Here is an 18,533-nt window from a genome sequence, read left to right on the forward strand (position 1 = left end):
CCTCCCACAAACATTTGTATATTGAATGTGAACTTTTAGTTCTTGAGAGACTGAGAAATCATTTCTGAAATGTGCTCTTTACAAAGCACTACCAAATGGATATAGCATTCTTAAATGCCGGTTTATGTTTCTCAAATCGGTATTCTTTAACATGCCCATAACCTCATTTTCTGAACTCTGCTTTTCCCTGTGCTGACTTGTTGTTTGAAGACTACAATAGCTGCCTAGATGGGAGGGTATGTGCATGTGAAGACAGATTGCATTGACTTAACACGAACATGTTTTTCATCACAGTATGGCTGTCTTCCCTCACTTGCATGTTGTGTTATAGCTATTGTTTTTGTTGTTGTTATTATTTTAGAAGTTAATGTAGCCAGAACAGACACCAGACTGCTAAACTCAAACCTACTATTTGGCTCCCACATTGAGAAGAGTCCAGTCTCTGGACTCAAGGTGTAATGCACTAAGTCTCTTGTGAAGCAATTTTTTGTCTGGTCCCCTCTATACAAGGTGAGCTGTACACTCAGCTGTTCTTGGACGTAAAGAGAGTGCTGTAATCTCTCAAGTTTCTCCAGACTGGATACATATTTTTATTTTGAGTTATAATTTAACCACATGGGAACCATATGGCACTTAAAATGAGGAATACAAGTTTTCCAAAGGAGGTCCTGAATATACATGCTTTCCTCTAACAATACAGAAGGCTTACAGATAGGGGATAGGGACACACATCTAAAATCATCATTTTAGTTCTTGACTCACAAATCCTGAGAGACCTTAAATTTTGATCAGCATCTCTGAGGGAGGCAAACCTCTGTTTTTATCCCTTCTTCAGGTGATTTTTCTGATTTTGTCAGTGAAATTGGTTCTCTTGTTTAAAAATCATATTATTTAGTGTGTTTTCTGTGTTGCCATTCTTTTACTGAGAATTTATGCTGTTTTACTTTCTGGCAACACTTGTCTGTCATCAAAATTCAGTGGTTCTGCCAGAACCTGATACATTTTCTAGGACAGAAATTTCTTGTTCAGCTTCCACTATACAAGTTCTCTGCTTCAAAATGGAGTTCTAATCGAAGGTGAAGTTTACAATCATAAATTCTACATGTAAAGCTAAAAGTAGAACACTGTTTGTCATGGTAAAGGTTCAGTTAACTGTCTGTGCTATTGTTAGGGTCACTTTTGCTTTAGACAACATTTATCTGAGTACAGTAACCATGGGCTTTACTACATGAGGAAGGAGCCAGATGGACCTGACACACATTGGCTTCTTCTGTGATTATTTTAGTGATATGAAAAAAACATTAAATTTACAATCAGAATGAATTATTTTCAGGCCAGGAAGGTAGATGTCTCCTCCTACTGAGCATTTCCAGCTGTTCAGGTTGATCTATGTAAAGTTTCTTTTTTCAGATCATTGTGTGGAGAATTATTTGTAGGTGCAAGACATCCCTGCCATAAGAGCATAAGAATTGACATTTATGTAATTGATTCCTGTAAGCCAGTTTCTTTTTCTTGAGACTGTTACTTTGCATCTGTTTCCAGAGCATGATATATAAGTATATATCATTTTAACTGCTTATATAAATTTACATTTTTATTATAACTATATACATATATAATGTTAAGTGCCTTTGCGAGATTTTGAGTACACAAAGAGGGTTCTTTCTTGCTTTGATTATAGTTGCATGAGAGAGACACTAAGACGAAAAATCCTTATACTTGTTGACAATCCACTGGAACGAAATTGAATTAGTATCTTGTTAAATATCTATTGTGCTTAATCTAGGCAGTTTTTTCATATACTTCATCAATTATTTGCGTGATAAAATAGCATTCCTTTTTGTGCCTCAATTATTTTCCATATCAGGCAATTCCTCTTCAGTTTGTTTTGATTATGTAAGTTATGATTTTGTGATAATATTTAATATGACACTAATTTTGAATTTTTGTAGTACTGAATTAGGAAACTTTAAGATGCTTTTCTAGTACATGTATGTTTGATCATGTACCAAGGACAGCAAAAGCAGCGTTAATAGAGATCCCTTTTATAGTATCTATAACTCAAAATATATTTTATACTGCTGCATGCCTTATTTTTGCATTTGCTTGTCTCTACCTTCTATCACATTTCTAGTTGTAGGAATCAAATTTTATCCTTCATATTGCCAACCTGTTCTTCAGTCTGCGTTTTTCTAGGTACTATTTCAATTATCCATAATAAACAGGTAAGAACAATTTTCACTTGCTTCAAAATCAAACATCATCATAAGAATCTCACATTCTTCTAAAATATGAGTAATATGAGCAGATAGCATCCAATTATTTTACCTTTTTTACTTTATCTTTTAAAAATGATTGACACTTCTTTGGTTTGGTTCCTTTAACACTGTTAAAGCTTGATGATTTTAATATGATATAAAGTTTTTGCAGACTGTAGTAAGAGTTCCACAACAATAGCACTGATATCATTCAGCCTAATAAATTAACAAGATAGAATTAGGGAAAAATCCCAAAACAGAAAACATATTTATTAATGAACATCATGGAAAAGATTGGTGCCTATCCTTTCTCTGTATCGAAACACCACCTTCTCTGTGTATTGGTATGCAAAATTGCTTTTGCTATTTTTAACTAAGGTTCTTGGACATTACAATACCAAAAATAAATGGAAATAAGCAAGTAAGTTCTTCTGATACTATTTACAATGCAATACATGTTACCTTACCTCACCTCCTGCTACGTAGCTCCCATTGTTCTCAGTCCATTCATTCTAATCACTTATTTTTAATTCTGGCTACTCTCTGGTTATGCATTCAAAAGTTTCAATGCATAAGTAAGTGGAATACAGGATGTCAGATTGTTCTAAAGTATGAACCTATGTATGTTTAGGAAAACGAGTAGACTATCTGTGGTATGAATGCCTGTTCCAAAAATGCAGTTCTTCTTAACACAGAAATGTGATACTTCAAATATATGTGCAAGGGGAATTATGATTGCGCATTGGCTATTCAGGATGAAAGTTGTTTTAGGTGAAGCAGAAGGCTGAGAAAAGTAAACGATAAGGAGAGTGAGGTGAGAAATGGATTCAGCTTATGACAACTAAATTTAGGTATCTAAATAGAGGTGTCTGCAGTGAGGTAGGTGTCTTACTTTGCTTTGTAGTCAATAGCAGCCCAGTCAATATGGCTAGTGTTGTTACAACACAAGTCAGTCGACAATAGGTGTCCACTTCTGAATGAGTACTGTCTGTAATGGAAAATTAGATTCCTAGCTCATGTGTAGATACTTAAGTTTAGACACATAAATTTAGGTTTTATAAGCTTGAGTTAAATCCCACGTGATGTGTCACACAAGTCATTACTTTTTTTTTTTGGCATTTGTGCTGGTAGACAGAGCAGGTTAGCTTCCTTAATAAAAAATCATCAGGTTTCTGTGGACAGACTTTCAAAATATGTAATAGAGTATAGCCCCGATACCTGCTTGTGTGGGTGACACTCACTGTAGATAAAGAGTATTTTTGTGCCACCTACATACTTTCATCTTTTTCCTTGTTCATCTTAACACACCTTTTCTTGCTAACTGCATTGTTTTCCATGTATCTGCACTGACATATCCCCACAGAATATAGTGTAAGCAGGGAACAGGTGCTTATGTTCCCAAAGTTTGGGACAGTGAGACCAAAGCTGTAAGGCCAGCGCAGAGGGGAGCTGGGTGAATCCACACGAAGGTGTTCAGTACTCAGAGGCCTCCCAGGAGGAATTACTGTCTGGCTCTCCAAAGCCAGAGCCCTCAGACCTGGAAGCCTCAACACAATGACACACATCTTGCACAGCATGGCTTGCTTATACACCCAGGAGCCAACCTGGCAAGGACCAAATACCTCCACAGAAGAATTGGAACACGCACAACTTTAGCAACACCATTTCTACAATGCACTGAGTAACTGAAGTGAATACTGTAAGTGAACAACTTGCACAGCTTTGCCTGGACGTAGGACCATAGACTTGAGGCAGAAATGTATAAAAATTTTAACCATCCGTTTTCTTCACATCTTCCTTTGCTTAGCTTATCCTGAAAATAATACATGTCCTTCTACAGAAAAAATTCTTCCCATCCATTTTGAACCCTATACCCACTTTCCCCTTTTTTCTCAGGGTCCTGCTCACACTGGAACAAGTTCACATTTTTCTGCTAAGCACAATCTCCAAAGCTTCTTTTTCCTTGCAGGCTTTCTAGACCACCTTGCCAGTCTTTAGGATTGGAAAATATTTTTGAATCATGGTAGCTTGCTAACAGTAATATTGTGTTCAGAAGCAGAGAAATCTAAAGAGATGGGTAAAATTGTTGCAGTTCAAGACAAAGCTTTGTATTCAGTATTTCTTTGGTTGAAAACAGCAAATCTCTTGCAAATGTGTTGGGCCAATTTTCTTTTCTTGTTTAGCAGTACACATACCAATGATTCTATTGGATTCAGTGTTCCCTGTGCTATTTTGCCAAGTTTGTTAAGGTCTTTCTCACTAAATGTGGAAGGATTTTAGAAGAAATATTAAGGCAACTTTAGCTAAATTCTCATGATAAATTTGTCTGCGATGCCAAAATAATTTATTCATTGTGGGATAATTTGTCATCCCCACTCCCTGTCATTCCTTCTCTAGCTTCACAGTAGAGAATTCTTCTGTCACAGGGGAAGCTCATGTGAGAGCTGACTCTCCAGGGCCTACTCTAAGTCTGAAAACAGGCAGGGCTGTCAAGTACAGGACACATTCTGTGAAGTAGAGAAGACCTTTGACTGCCGAGTGGATCTTGACACGAGAATTTGACCCTACGCATACAGGTTTCAACTCTGTTTCTGAAATGAATCTGCATGATGGTTTGGGGGTTTTGCCTTGTTTAAACACGCATCTATTTGGTCCACAGAATAACACAGTTTAAGTATAGGAACAGCACTTGTTAACGTCATAACATTGTTTATGTACAATTTGATCTCCTGTTATGGTGTATTTATTTGCTGTATACTTGCTTGAGTTATTTTCATCAAGAAATTCTGTCTATGTGTCGCTTTGGCAACATCTTTGCAGAGTTTACAACTTTGAAAAACATGTTGGCATCAACTATGCAGTCCTTTTAAACAGCTGCTCTGCAGTCATGCTGTTTCAACATGCCACCACACATGGCTGAATTATGCAAATAGTTAATATTAAATGACTGATATACAAGAACAATTTGTACACTCCAGAAAGCTGCTCTGTGGAGTGTAACGTTCATTCATATAAGCAAGTTAGTGTGGGACAATTTAAAGGCAACAACATAATTGTTTTAACTTCATCACTTGTATTAAAGGCAGCAGTGGACAGAGAGAAGGTATATGTCAGGAATGTTTTAAAAGGCTGAGGGGGGCTTTTTAATTAATTACTAATAGTGCAATGAGAATAGAATGTGCATCAATGTTATTTTCTGCCAGGTATTAAGAAATAGGTAAGATAACAAATGTTTGTCATTCAGCTGCAAATATGAGTTACCCTGTTCTGGTTGAGGCATAAGATAGAATGTTAATTATGCAGAATGCTAATACACTAACAGTATTGGTTATTGAAGTCAACAGTATTTGTAGAAAGCAAGCAAACAAAAACATTTAGTAGTTAAAAAAATGTAAAATTATCTTAAAATGTAATTTGAAAGACTTTTCTACTGACCTTGCTGTTCTATTTCTGCAATAATGAATGCTCTATATAATAATAGTACAATAAATAATAATAATGACTACTTTAAATTCTGTAACTTGTTTTCTAGTAATTACACCCATTATATGTGGGTGGAGAGAACGTTGGGTACTACTTGATGCAAGATGACAAAAGAAGTCCAGTTAAAGTCACAAAATATTATGTTTTTTCCTTCCTAGCTCTACTGTACATTTTGAATAATCTGTTTTGTTCAGCTAAGTAGTAAGAAAAGGTTACTTTTTTAGTTAATCCAAATTGCTTAGAAAGTAAATTATTAAAACATCCAAAATAGTCTGCATTTCTGTATACTTTTTTCTTTTGTCATGTTGGAACTTTCATTTTTCATAAAATTTCTTTTCCACTCTGATGCTATTTTTGCTGTAGGTCCTCTTAAGATTTTTTATTGATTTTTTGTTTATGATCTGGATATAAAGACACATCTATATTTCCGGTAATGTATTTATAAGACTTTTGTGCAAGACTTAGTGCTCGAAAGTACAGTCTGTCACAGTCATTCCAATTAGATTTGTAAACTCCCTCAGCCTGACAAAACAAAATCCAAAAAATTCTTTTAAAATAAATGGAAGCTTAAGTTAAAAGATATAATGTGTTCCTTATTACACAGTAAATGTTGTCTTTTACAACCTTTAAGTAATACAAAATTTGAGTTGTATAAATCCTATGTGCCTTTTTTATTTTCTTACTTTTACTAGTGTCCAATTAGTAATCGTACTATGGTAACTATATGTTCATGCTTGTTAGATTTACTTATCCACTTACATATTTAGTTTGGTGAATATAAATTTATTTTTAATAAATGAATATTTAATAGGTTCAAATGTAATTTTACTTAATAACTTAGCATTGTTCTTTTGTGGTTTTATAGGAACTAGCCACAATGAAACAGCTTCTAATTAGTCTACATGGTAAACACTATGAACAAAATTTACCTCAGTCACATACTGATGTAAAAATTGTGACTGCAAAAAACAAATCAAACCCTTCAGTAAAACTGCTGCCAGAACATGAAGAAGAAAATGTATTTACACCTAAGCCAACATTATTTGTAAGTACTGTAAGAGTAAGTGCCATAAGATTTTTTGATAATTCTCCTCACTTTTTATAAAGAAAAATGTGGGTTTATGCTGCAGTGAGATGTATAATTAATTCAGCTGAATACTTGCGGCTCTTTATGGGAATGGTCAATGTTGAGGAGATAAATTATAGTTTATGATGTTATTTACCTATTTAGTGGTTTCTACATCTTAAGGTCACAGCAAACTAGGGGTTTTTTTTTAAATGCCATTATGATATTATGAGTGGTTAGTAAAATTTTAATAGCTGAAGGGATCCACAGACTATGTATACAATTTTAAATCTACCCCGATCAGATATGAGTTGAATGTGTGTATATATATATATTGAGGAGCAGGAGTGAGAAAATAGGTGTATTTATGTATACTTACATCTGTGTATATATGTATATTAATGTGTGTGTGTGTGTATCTAAATTTAAAAATTACATGCCCAGTATTAATATCACTTTTGTTACTGAGGATACTTAATATTATAAAGCCCTGGTTTGCTCTTTTAGAAACTAAATGCTTGAATTTAAATACTTCTAGTAGCATGCTTCAGATTTAGTGCCTCTAGTATTTGAAAGCTTCATGAAAATGGTTTAGAAGTTTCTGACCGTGACTGTGTCTGAACTGATAAATTTAAGAGAGCCGAGTTGCAATGCTGAATCACAAAACAAATCATGACTCTTATTTACACTTCTTCAGACTGTCTTTCTCTAGGGCAGACTGGTTGTATCCACACTGCATAGCATATGTGCTATTTTGGTCCAAATATACATCTGTATTTTTTTTTTTCTTTAGTGTTATGAGACTAAACACGAGCATACCCAGTGTTGCCTCATCCACAATCCTTTTGGTCCTGCTAAATCATACTGCCCAAACTTTGTCTTTAACGGAGCTATTCAGTGATCCAAAACAGGGACAAAATGTGAGCTGTTAGGTTGTGTAGATGATCCAGGGTTTCAGTGTTTAATCTGTCCTGTCTTGTTTAGGGATATAGAAATGGTATAGGAATCTAGAAAAAACACATTTAGAAATTGTGACCAATTTATCTTTGAAAAATTCTAGTCTTTCCAGACTTTGAAGTAGGGAATCAAAAGTGGGCAGATTGCAGGGTTTCCTCATAGGTGGGGAAATAAGTTATTAATCCTGCCGATTTAGGTCAATTTCTAGAATTTTAAAACCTTGCACAAATAGAGCAGTTTTATTTTTGTAACTGAAATCTTCCAAATGAGAGAAAGATGGAGATTAAAATGTGATGAGTAGCCCCACCACAAGGCCAGCTGAATAAAGTCGATTTTTAAATTGAATGGTTATTAAGTCTTGGAAGAAAGGACAAATAGAGAGCAGACAGAGAACGGGACTAGAAAGGGACATTTAGGGACAGCAGACAAAAGAGACAGTATTCAGTAACATAAGAGATTATACCCAACCCTGAAAGCAGAATAGTCCTTACCTTGTTCCACCTCCACTTCTTCAGTTTTATTTCTGTATACAACCAACCACTGAATTGGCCACAAGGATGTTAAGCAATCCTGACTGTGTAGCAGTAGCCCATAGGATTAGGAAGGCAAGGAAGAGTTGCTTACAGATAATTCTCTGTGACTAAAGAACTTTCTACACTATCAGAAAACTGATAAATTCTTTTATTTTTAATTGTAATTTTTTAAGAACTATATTTCTGCATGGCACACCTAAGATCTCTTCTAAGTTCCATTCCCTTCTCAAGTGGGAAAGTCAGATGATGCTATTTCAAATTAAACCTATTTATGGCACAGCTGATGCATGTTTTCGCTGTAGTAGATATTTTAAAACAAATCATTTACTTCTTATTGTACAATCTGCTTTTCGTAACCTAAAAATAAGGAGGTTTTCATACAGAAATGTAGTAATAATAACCTTAAGAGCATAGTCTTGTTTTTAATTTATTTGCATTTAAGCAAAGAATTCAGTTATCACTGTGAACTACATGGAAGGAAAGAGACTTCAGTGTAGACTGCATGTTTTTCTTCTGGATTTCACTGTCTCACAGTTAAAATGTTCTTTATTTTACAGACAAATAAAGAGGCACCTGTATGGTACAAGAAACTGCAGAAGAAAACATCACCATAGCATTTTTTACAGAATAATTCAAAATAATCCTATGGGGAACTTTTCTTTGAAGAAAATTATTTTCACCATAATGATGCCCTTTTTACCATAAAAGCAAACAACTGTTCTGGTTTTAACTGTTCTTTTATACCCATCAAATGATCTTGCGCTTCATAAAATCGTTTTTAGATCTGTCATGTGAATAAAATGTGTGGAAATAATGCATGAAATGAGTTTACTAACATATATTTGAATTTTAAAAGGTAAATAAACACTACCATATTGTACACATTTATAATCTGGGCAGTTAAAAGATGTGTTCTTCAGAGTGTTCAAATTAATGCATGTTTCAGCTTTTTTATATTGTTTTACTTGGTCCGTGTGTTTCATGCCACATTCCTTACAACCATTCTGGCTCACAGAAATTTTAAAAATATACATGAGCTAGCATCAGACTATATCCTACTTTCTATGAAAGAAATTCATATCAGGTGGAAAAAAAAATAATTTCTTGTTGGCTTTGATTTGTATGGTTTGTCATTCGATGTCATTTGTTCTACCAAACAGGCATTCGAAATATTCTAAAGAAGCAATAGAATACATCTTAATTATCAGCACCAATACTTAATGGGCTAGATACGCTTGCTCTAGTGTAGTTATATCAGTGTAGAAATAAAAATAGAACCATGATGTGCAAGTACGGTAGCATGTAATGGTGAAATGGATGACTTGCCATATTTAATTGTATGAAAATAAGCCCCATCTTCCAAGAACACGGTCTACTTATTTGTTCCACTCCACCATCTATTTAGACTGTAGAAAAGGTCTCTAATATCCTAAAGCACTTTTGACTGCATATGGTGCATTTCTATATATAACATAAATGTAGATGTTAGTGTTTAAAGTGACTGTATACTGACAATATTGCTCAAATTTAATCTAAGAGGAAGCTCCTTTTTCCGTGGCAGTATCTCTTCAACTGATTCATTGTTCCTACCTGGACTTAAACAATAATTATTTACTATATAAATCTGAGCTATGTCAAGTTTATGACTCCTAGATATACTTTTCATTTTCCAAACAGCAGTTTGAACCACAGCAATACTTCCTCTGCTCCAGGTAAGCTTCAGTTTCTTTATTATTTTTTTTTTCTAATTCTGATAGAGAGAGGTAAAAATGCTAGCAAGTGCACATGACAAGATTAAAATTATCATTCTGTGAGTGAGAGAGGCCAGGTGCATGGACAGAGGTAATATCTTTTATTAGACTAACTGCTGTTCACTGGGGAAAAAAATACACAAGCCTTTGGGCTCACAAACTTATCTGTACAGATATTCCTGGATAAACTTTGGTTTCCTAGTCTAGTGTTTTATCTAACTTGTATTTTTATGTGAATAGAATCATTAACTTCTCTTTCATGTTAAAGAGCTCCCATATGCAGATACTAATTTTGTCATTTGTAATAGATACTTTATATGATTCACAGTCCCTAGTTTAACTTCCCAGACTATCCTGTTTGTCTGTTGTCACCCAATAATTAATAAACTGTATTATCTAGAAGCACTGTGAGCTATTTTAGGCAATATACTTGTTGGAATCTTAATTATTCACAATTTGTTCACCTCTAGTATTCTTATAGACAAATTGGTGAGATAAGGACTTAAAGGTGGGTGGAAAATTATCAGACACACCAAGCGTAAGAAATGTGATCATCAACACAATGTCCAACTGGCAGCTGGTGAATAGTAGCATCCCTCAGTCAGTTCATGGGCAATACCAACTTTGGGAGAGCGGTCTATACACTGTAGGGCAGGGTCTCCGAGGAACAAGCTGGAAATTGGGTCAACCAGAACCTTATGAAGTTCAACAAAAGCAATTGCACTCCCACATCTTGGATTGAATATATGCCAGTACTGGCTGGAAAGCAGCTTGGCAGAAACAGACCTTGATGTCCTAGTGGACAACAAATGGAACATGAGTCAGCAATGTGCCAGCCAGCCGCATCCTGAGTGGTATTAGCAACAGGATAAGCAGCAGGTGGAGGGAAGTGATCCTTCCCTTATGTCTGGCACATGGAGGACCACATCTGGAGTGCTGCATCCAGTCTGGGGCTTGTTCAAGCAAGACATTGATATATTGAAGTGAGTCCAGCAGAGATTCACCAAGACGATCAGGAACTGGAGCACCTGATGTAGAAGGGGAGGCCAAAAGAACTGGACTAGCTCAGCCTTAAGGCTTGGGGGTGAACTTGTTGCAGTCTCCAACCACCTAATGGGATGGTACAGAGACAACAGAACCAGACTCCTCTGAGGTGCACAGCAATAGAGTAAGAGGCAATGGACACAAGATGGAGCAGTAGAAAACTCAGCTATTATGAAAAATGTTTTTACTGTGAGGGTACTCAAATACTGGAACAGGTTGCCCAGAGAGGTGGTAGAATCTTCATCTTTGAAGATACTCAGAACTCAGCTGGACAAAGTCCTGAGCAAGCTGATATAATTGGACCTGACTTTCAGATGAACTAGATGACTGATTTTCAGAATTCTTATCCAACCTAAATTACTCTATGGTGATATTTCTAATTATACTAATGTAAGATAGTGACATTAATTTACTTCTTACCATCCAAAAGACACAAAGTGTTCAATTCTTCCATGGAAATACAATATACATGAACATTTTAATGCCTCCAGAATGAATTGTGTGCTGTACATTTCTGTGTCCTCCAGGCAGCAGAATTTCTAGGAAGGCTGACAGATAATTAGCTGATTTGTGGTGAAATTTTATTGGCATTTAAACAGTTCTTCAGATGACAAAGTGGCATATTCTGGCAAGGTTGGTTTTTTTTTTTTTGGAAAATTACTAACAAGATACATCTTTAAATTTGAAAAAAAAAAATGTAATTTGTTAGCATATACTGATAACACATAGTGCTGTTGGTAAATTCTTGTAATCCGCGTAGTCCCTGTGTAAATCTCCTCAATATGTAATTTTTTTTTGAGTTGAAGACTTTGTATTTTTCCTGTGTCTCCTCACTACACTCCAAGGCTAAAATTAATTATCTAGGACGAGACCTAAGCTTTTCATGTGAAAGCTAGAATGTCACTTAAATATAACTATTCAAATGTGAAATGCCCTACAGCAAAAATTAATGAACCTTTTTGCTCTTTAAGTAATTAAAAGGTTCAGTTGCATTACCCGTACAGCATTTTTACTGATGTTCTTTCCCACAAACATAGTTGTCGAATTATTCCAAAATTCCTCTTCGTCGTCTTTGCAGTCTCCCATTGTAGTAGGCCTTGTTTCAATGATGTGTGAGTTAAAAATAATGAAGAGAAATTTCTAAGGGTAATCATGAATGTAAGCAGCTTGTGACTGAAGTGCCCAACTCACATAATCGTCCTCAGTTCCTCTTTCCAAACCAAAGGGAGCAAAGAGAGAAAAATCTCTATCCACTATTTACATTTCTTGGTACATTAAGTTGGTGTTACTTAAGTGATAAGTTTCATAAGTATATGAGTTGAACAAGTAAGAAGGAGGGACAGTTGGTTTACAGCAGATTAGGATGTTTTTCTTTTTTTTTAACAGTGTAATTGTTTTCTCACCTTTCTGTCCCTTGCTAGAAGCAAAGAAGCTCTAATACATCAAGGAAAACTCATTTGAGGAAAAAATCAAAAACATTATTTTTTTTTTTTTAATAAGGACCTAAACTTTTAAGGCTTTTTGCTAAATCCTGTGGTCATACTTCACTGGCAATGTAGTTTCTAAGTATTTTCTATACAAAGAAACAATATGTCACTGGGATTTGTAGTCATCTTCCCCTTCAAGACTTTCTGTACAAAACAGTGATGAAACCTTGTAAAAGAGGAACACCTGCAAATTCAAATACTAATTGTTTGAGTGTTTGTCAGTATCTCTGGGATACAATTTGCTACCTCTTACACTGTAGCTGTTATTTTCTATTTCAGTTATCCTTCTGTATGATACCTAGTTCCAGCAAAAAAAAAAGGAGTACTAACTCTACTAAACCTCTGACACCTTCAAGATGGTCAGATAGAATTCTTTTGCTCCTGGTAGGCGTTCGTCAACTTCCATGTCTTTGGAAGACATGACTCAGAGAGCATGACTTTCTAGAAATAAATTCTTACCTTTTGAAGAATTATTTATGTTATTATGTATAGGTGTCTCAATCAATTGTCAGTCTGTTGCACATTTACATGAATGCGAATTTATACACAACAGTTTCACTCTGTAACAGCCTGTCATCTTTCAGGATTGCTCTCATTAGGGAAGTCTACTGGGGAAAGAATTTATCTCCCTGTTAACATTATATTTAATAGAACACATGCCAGACTTTTTACTGAGTCGAAGAAATGTATCCCTGGTATTTTCTTATACCAAATAATATTGAGGATCTTTATTCATTCTCGACCTCTGAAAATGAAATAAGTATCTCTAGAAGATCAGGTTTTGCTTAGTGTCTTTGGGCAATATTATCCCCTTCTTAAATTCCTAGGATTGATTAGGAACTCTTGACCTTTAAAATGCATAGTTCCACAGCTTAATTAAGGCAGTTCCACTTAGGGTATTTCAGACTGAAGCTGGGCAGCAGTCAGCAGCAGTATAAGGGGCTAACTATTGGGGGATGGCATCACTAGCATAAATGGACAGTAATTAGGAATTATGGAAGAGTGAGTGGTGGGTATTGCAGAAGCTTTCAGCAGTAGAAGTAGGTATGGCTCTTCGCAGATGTTAGACCCTCTGCAGCTCTTTAAGCCCTCTGCTGACAGCAAAAGAAGCACCAACTTTGTTCCACAGAGTTAATTTTGCAATTTCTTTCCTGGGCTTCTTTCCTCACTGATAAGTTTTCCATAATAGTAAATACTTGGGGTTTTTTGTTTGGTTGGTTGGGGTTTTTTTGAGAGAGAGAGAGACTCCTTTTTTTCAGGACGTTGCAACTGGGTTCAAAAAAATGGTGAATTTTAATCAGCTTACCCTTTGAAGGATGAAGGGGACAAAAAAACCCCAGCAGATTTAATCCTCATGAAAGCAGGAAATGGCAGAAGTATTAAATGCAAAAAGTTAGGATTGATCATGGAAATAGCTTTTATTCAGAAACTTACATGTTTTCATAGACTGTGTGCCCTTTTTGAAGATACTACAGAAATAACCACTGTAAAGAGAATGCCGCTTTGATTGAAGCAATAGAATCAACTTTGTTTGACCATGAATAATTGAAGTCTTTGTGTTAATGCTTCTTTTAAGGAGTAGTGGATCAGTAAATGTAACTTAATTGCAGGAAAAGTCTTATGGATGGAATTTATGACTATTTCAATGAAAGTCTTTTCATTTTTCCTTTTGGTTAAATAGAAGAAGGATTACTTAGATGATTCAGTGTTGTAGCTGAAATTGTTAGCAATTCCCAATGCTCCTTTTTATCATGATTTTAGAGATACATATTGTGGCATGCAAGACTTTCTCTTCTGCTTTCTTATTCAGTTCTTTGGAAGAATTTGTTTCTTTGTGCATTATTATTAGGTAGAGCCTGGCAATGTAGTGCTTGACTTCTATGAGGGAGTTGCCATCTAGAATCTGTATGTGGATTTCAAACAGGATTGTTACCTAAGTGCAGTGGTCCTTTCTGAAAGAAAGTGTTGGAAATATTCCCATCGAGTTCTCTCTGAGACCTTGAGAGAGGGTCGTTTCTGTGCCCGAGCTTTCTCATGCTCCCCATCGCTAGTATAGTGCCACACATACAGTAGACTTGTCACTCTACATTTCACAGGCCTACAGTTTCCAAGCACACAGCTTTCAGTGCCAGTGGAGCTGTGTAAATGGAGATTCGCAAGTTGTCATCTGGAGCTATGTGTAAGATATTCACACAAAAATTGATATCACTCATCTCCTCTGTGATACTGTGGGAAATGTAAACAAGGAAAAAATACAGTATTTTGATGCCGTCTATTCACTGGTCACCTTTTCCTTCTTGGGGGTTAAATTGTTTTAGCATATAGATAAAATTCTAGTGAGTCTTCATTCTTGGACAAAGAAACTTGGACGTTCTTGGATTGAAAAGGAAACGTGCTGCAAGTCCTGCAAGGGTGGATAAGTCCTTTTTTTCATATACTTCATCACGTGTCTGGTACTGACCAGACAACTGCTAAGAGATCATTAGGTAGCTCTTCTTACACATTAATCTTTATTTTACTAACTTATTACTTAAATACTAAGTCCCCAAAAATCTACTCAGTATTTATGAGTAAAGGAGTACGTGCCTGAAAGTAACAACGGGCAGTAAAGGGACTAATATGTCAATGACTTCAGTCTTACTGAATTAGCACATTCCTTGTCATTTTGTGTCATTTCTTTCATTATTGCAGTAATTAACTTTGCAGAATTGCATTTGTTCCTTTCAGCAGGGAATGGAGAACAATAACAGTGTTTACCAACAGCAGGAGGGAGCTTACCTTTCTTTCTCAACCCCATAAAAATCTCTGTAGGCTAATCTCAGTGCACAGCTAGGGTGCCCTCCTACACAATGGAGACTGTCTGAAACCTCCCTCGGGGAAACCTAAGTGAGCTGATTAGATCTGTTGTCAATGAAAACTACATACCCAATCCTATGAAATATAGCAGTTTTTCATTCTGACATGCCATTTCGAATCTATAAGGGCTGAAATCTTTGTCAAATAGTTTTACACCATGATAGTAATTCTGAGATAGCTGGATTACTTAAAAAGTGCAGAGTATTTTCAAGCCATTAAACTCTGTGAAATGACAAAGAAACAAACTATGTAAAGTTCTTACATTTCCAGCTGCAGTAACATCAGGAATCCTTGATCATTCACTATTATTCTTTTGTTGTCATAAACTGAAATATGATACAAAATACATATGCATTTTTAACATAAATGCAAGTTTAAATTATTTGAGTTTAATTATATTTATTTTTAATACCAAGCAAAATATTTTTCGTTGAACATCTATGTTTAAGGTGCTTTTAGTCATGAATGAAATGCCAATAAAGTATCTTGAAATTAATTTCATTTAAAAATATAAAAAGGGTTATTGTACTGCATCATCATCATGGGCTTGTCTGATCTACTATCCTGTCTCCCAAAGATTGTGAGGTTTGTGATAGAAAGGTGCAAACTCCCCATGGGCCAACAGTGGACAGCACCACATTTACTGATTTGAATGACAGCCATAGTTTTCATAAAAATATATTTGATATGCAAGCTTTCAGATTTACTGGCTGTTTCTGGAAAATGGAATGCCTGATCTACCTTCTCAGCTATTTTTTTATTATTATTATTCTTTCATGTAGGAGATTTTCAGTGTTCTTTATTCTTACCACTTCTAATTTCTGAAAATCTAAAGATGTAACTGTAAGGTTCTTAAAACTCTGCTTTCCTGCCACCCAGCCATGGAGATATGAAGACTACAGATATGCCAGCATTCTCTGTGACCACCTAGATTTGTCCTAGTTGTGACAACGTCAAGTCCTACTTCTACATAGAGAGATGACAGTACTAACAGTGCTTCACTCTGTATGAAATACCAATTGTTGGGTTTGGTAATAAGAACAGCTGTGATCCTGAACATGTATTTATTGAATCAGAAACTGGAGCCCAGCCTGAACAGAACTGGCGAAGCTATTGGCTTCACAGTGCTCAACAGTCATTATACTGCTCCCATGGGAAACCGAGTATGTCACCGTTTCACTCAGGTGGTGGATAGGATTGAATCTGATCATCCCCATTGAGACGTCACAGAAGTTAACTTTGGGCAAGATAATGATGGGAGCATTTCTGAAGAAAGAAGTGACCTTCAGCCCTTCAGCTTTGGAAAGAAATGGCCAGGACAAAATTCAAAGTTCCCAGTCTATTATCTTGAAGCACCTTCTACAGACTACATAAAGCACCTAAGTACGCTGATAGGGTATTGCGTTTAGTATAAGCTTCTTCCTGCTTCATTTTTTGATGTCTACTTTAAAAATAACAGATTTCTAGTTTTTATTTATCTCATTCCTAAGCACCTAACTTCATGAAATAATAAGGAACCTTGGACAAATCTTAGAGAGCATGGATACCATGACTACTTGAATACTCAACTTTGCAAAGGTTAGCCCTTACTTTTCAGTTTTAGGTTACCAGTAAGAGTAGATTTAAGCCAACAGTGCAAATTATGGGGCCATAGCATTTGATGGAGGGTGGATATTTAAAAATATAATGCATTAATGTTTAACAAAGTATTTGTAGAGGGGAATTCCTTAAGTTGCATAATTCAGTGTGAATGGGCAACTTCTTTGGCCATTAGGTTATTACTTGGCTTTCCACAAGCATTGTTTTTACTCCTGCATTCAGAGTAGAGAGAAGCAGGCATTGCATCACACTGTCTCTCAGTAATATTTTTGAAAAAAACACTGATATGAGACTAGTTTAATGGTACCACAATATCCTTGGGGTAAAGAACATTGAGCTTTTATTGTTCTTCTTAAATTAGATACCAGGAAAGCTTATTGCCACTTCTTCATACTATAAATAACATCACCTGGATTGGAAGCTCTGCAATGGATCATTGCAAAATGCTTCTGCTGATAGAACACAGTGGACCATGCTGGTCTAAACCTACTGTGATTAATAATTATCTCATAGTTGAATTTCACTACGTTCAAATAATTGTTTTAATCTAAGACTTAAAATAACAGGGATTGATGCAGCTGTGGGATTGATGAGAGACAGTTTGTGCCATTGCAACCTGCTCTATTCACATGATCTGTCAATGCTAAGGTGAAGCAAAAGGAAAAGAGTTAACATCCTCTGTGTCCCTTCCACTTTTACTACTTTCTCTTTTCAGAGAAGTCACATTTGAATACAAAACTTAAAATTTGAAAAACTGTAGTACTTCATGGTGAAACAGTTTAAAACATATAGAACAAGATGTGATTTTTATCCTGGTCCTGCCAAAACATATGTTGTAATATTAGTTTGTTTCTCCAGTGCAACAAAAATACAGATTCATTTATTTTTTTCATAGGTTACATGCAGTTATGTAGTATTTTATGGAAATTTGTACCGGGCATTGTTTGCCAGATTTATAAATCAGTAGACCTTACTCTTGAATTGCACAGAAGCAAAATTTTCTAATCACTAAAAAAAATCTATGTGTTTTGTTACTCTACAAAGTTATCCATATGCAATCTAGAGAGAAAGAAGCCTTGTTTTGTTAAAAGATTGAATCAACTTTTCCTCTCCTTTATCTAGTTTATATCTTTCAAGCAGCACAGGGATTAAGACGTTGTTAAAGTCTTGCCTCATCCAACTTGCCACACTAGTTAGGAGTTCCTGAGTAAGTGGCCTCCATAGCTTAACTAAGCATGTTATGAATCAGTCAGGTAAACACATTTGAAATAGGCTATACGTTCATGAACTGAAGTTTGCCATACCATAGCATAATAGACATAGACTAAGCTTTCATTAAGTCACCCAGCAACAGGAATATGTATGGGTCAAATGTGAACATCCTAACACATAAATATTTTTTTCTAGAGCTGCTCCACTAAAAAAAAAATAACAGAATATCATTGAAAATGTTTTTTATTGGTCTCTTTCTCTGAAAGTAAGTGTTTCTTTTTACTTAT

At 35.5% G+C, this 18,533-nt stretch overlaps 1 protein-coding gene across 7 annotated transcripts in view; it reads left to right on the forward strand.

Annotated features, from left to right (window-relative positions):
- PIBF1 (progesterone immunomodulatory binding factor 1) overlaps positions 1 to 10,450 on the forward strand; it is a 124,545-nt gene extending 114,095 nt beyond the window's left edge. For 6 of the 7 annotated variants that reach the window (XM_042805805.1, XM_042805807.1, XM_042805803.1 and 3 more), the window contains exons 17-18: positions 6,607 to 6,786; positions 8,855 to 10,450. In XM_042805805.1, coding sequence (XP_042661739.1) covers positions 6,607 to 6,786; positions 8,855 to 8,911 — 237 coding nt within the window. In that variant the 3' untranslated portion in view covers positions 8,912 to 10,450. Of the gene's footprint in view, positions 1 to 6,606; positions 6,787 to 8,854 lie in introns of those variants that run through there. The other variant, XM_042805808.1, reaches the window with a different exon arrangement.
- Positions 10,451 to 18,533: the final 8,083 nt, after the last annotated feature.

This window comes from Tyto alba, unplaced genomic scaffold (genome assembly GCF_018691265.1).
Source record: "Tyto alba isolate M040663 unplaced genomic scaffold, T.alba_DEE_v4.0 Super-Scaffold_45, whole genome shotgun sequence".
NCBI lineage: Eukaryota > Metazoa > Chordata > Aves > Strigiformes > Tytonidae > Tyto > Tyto alba.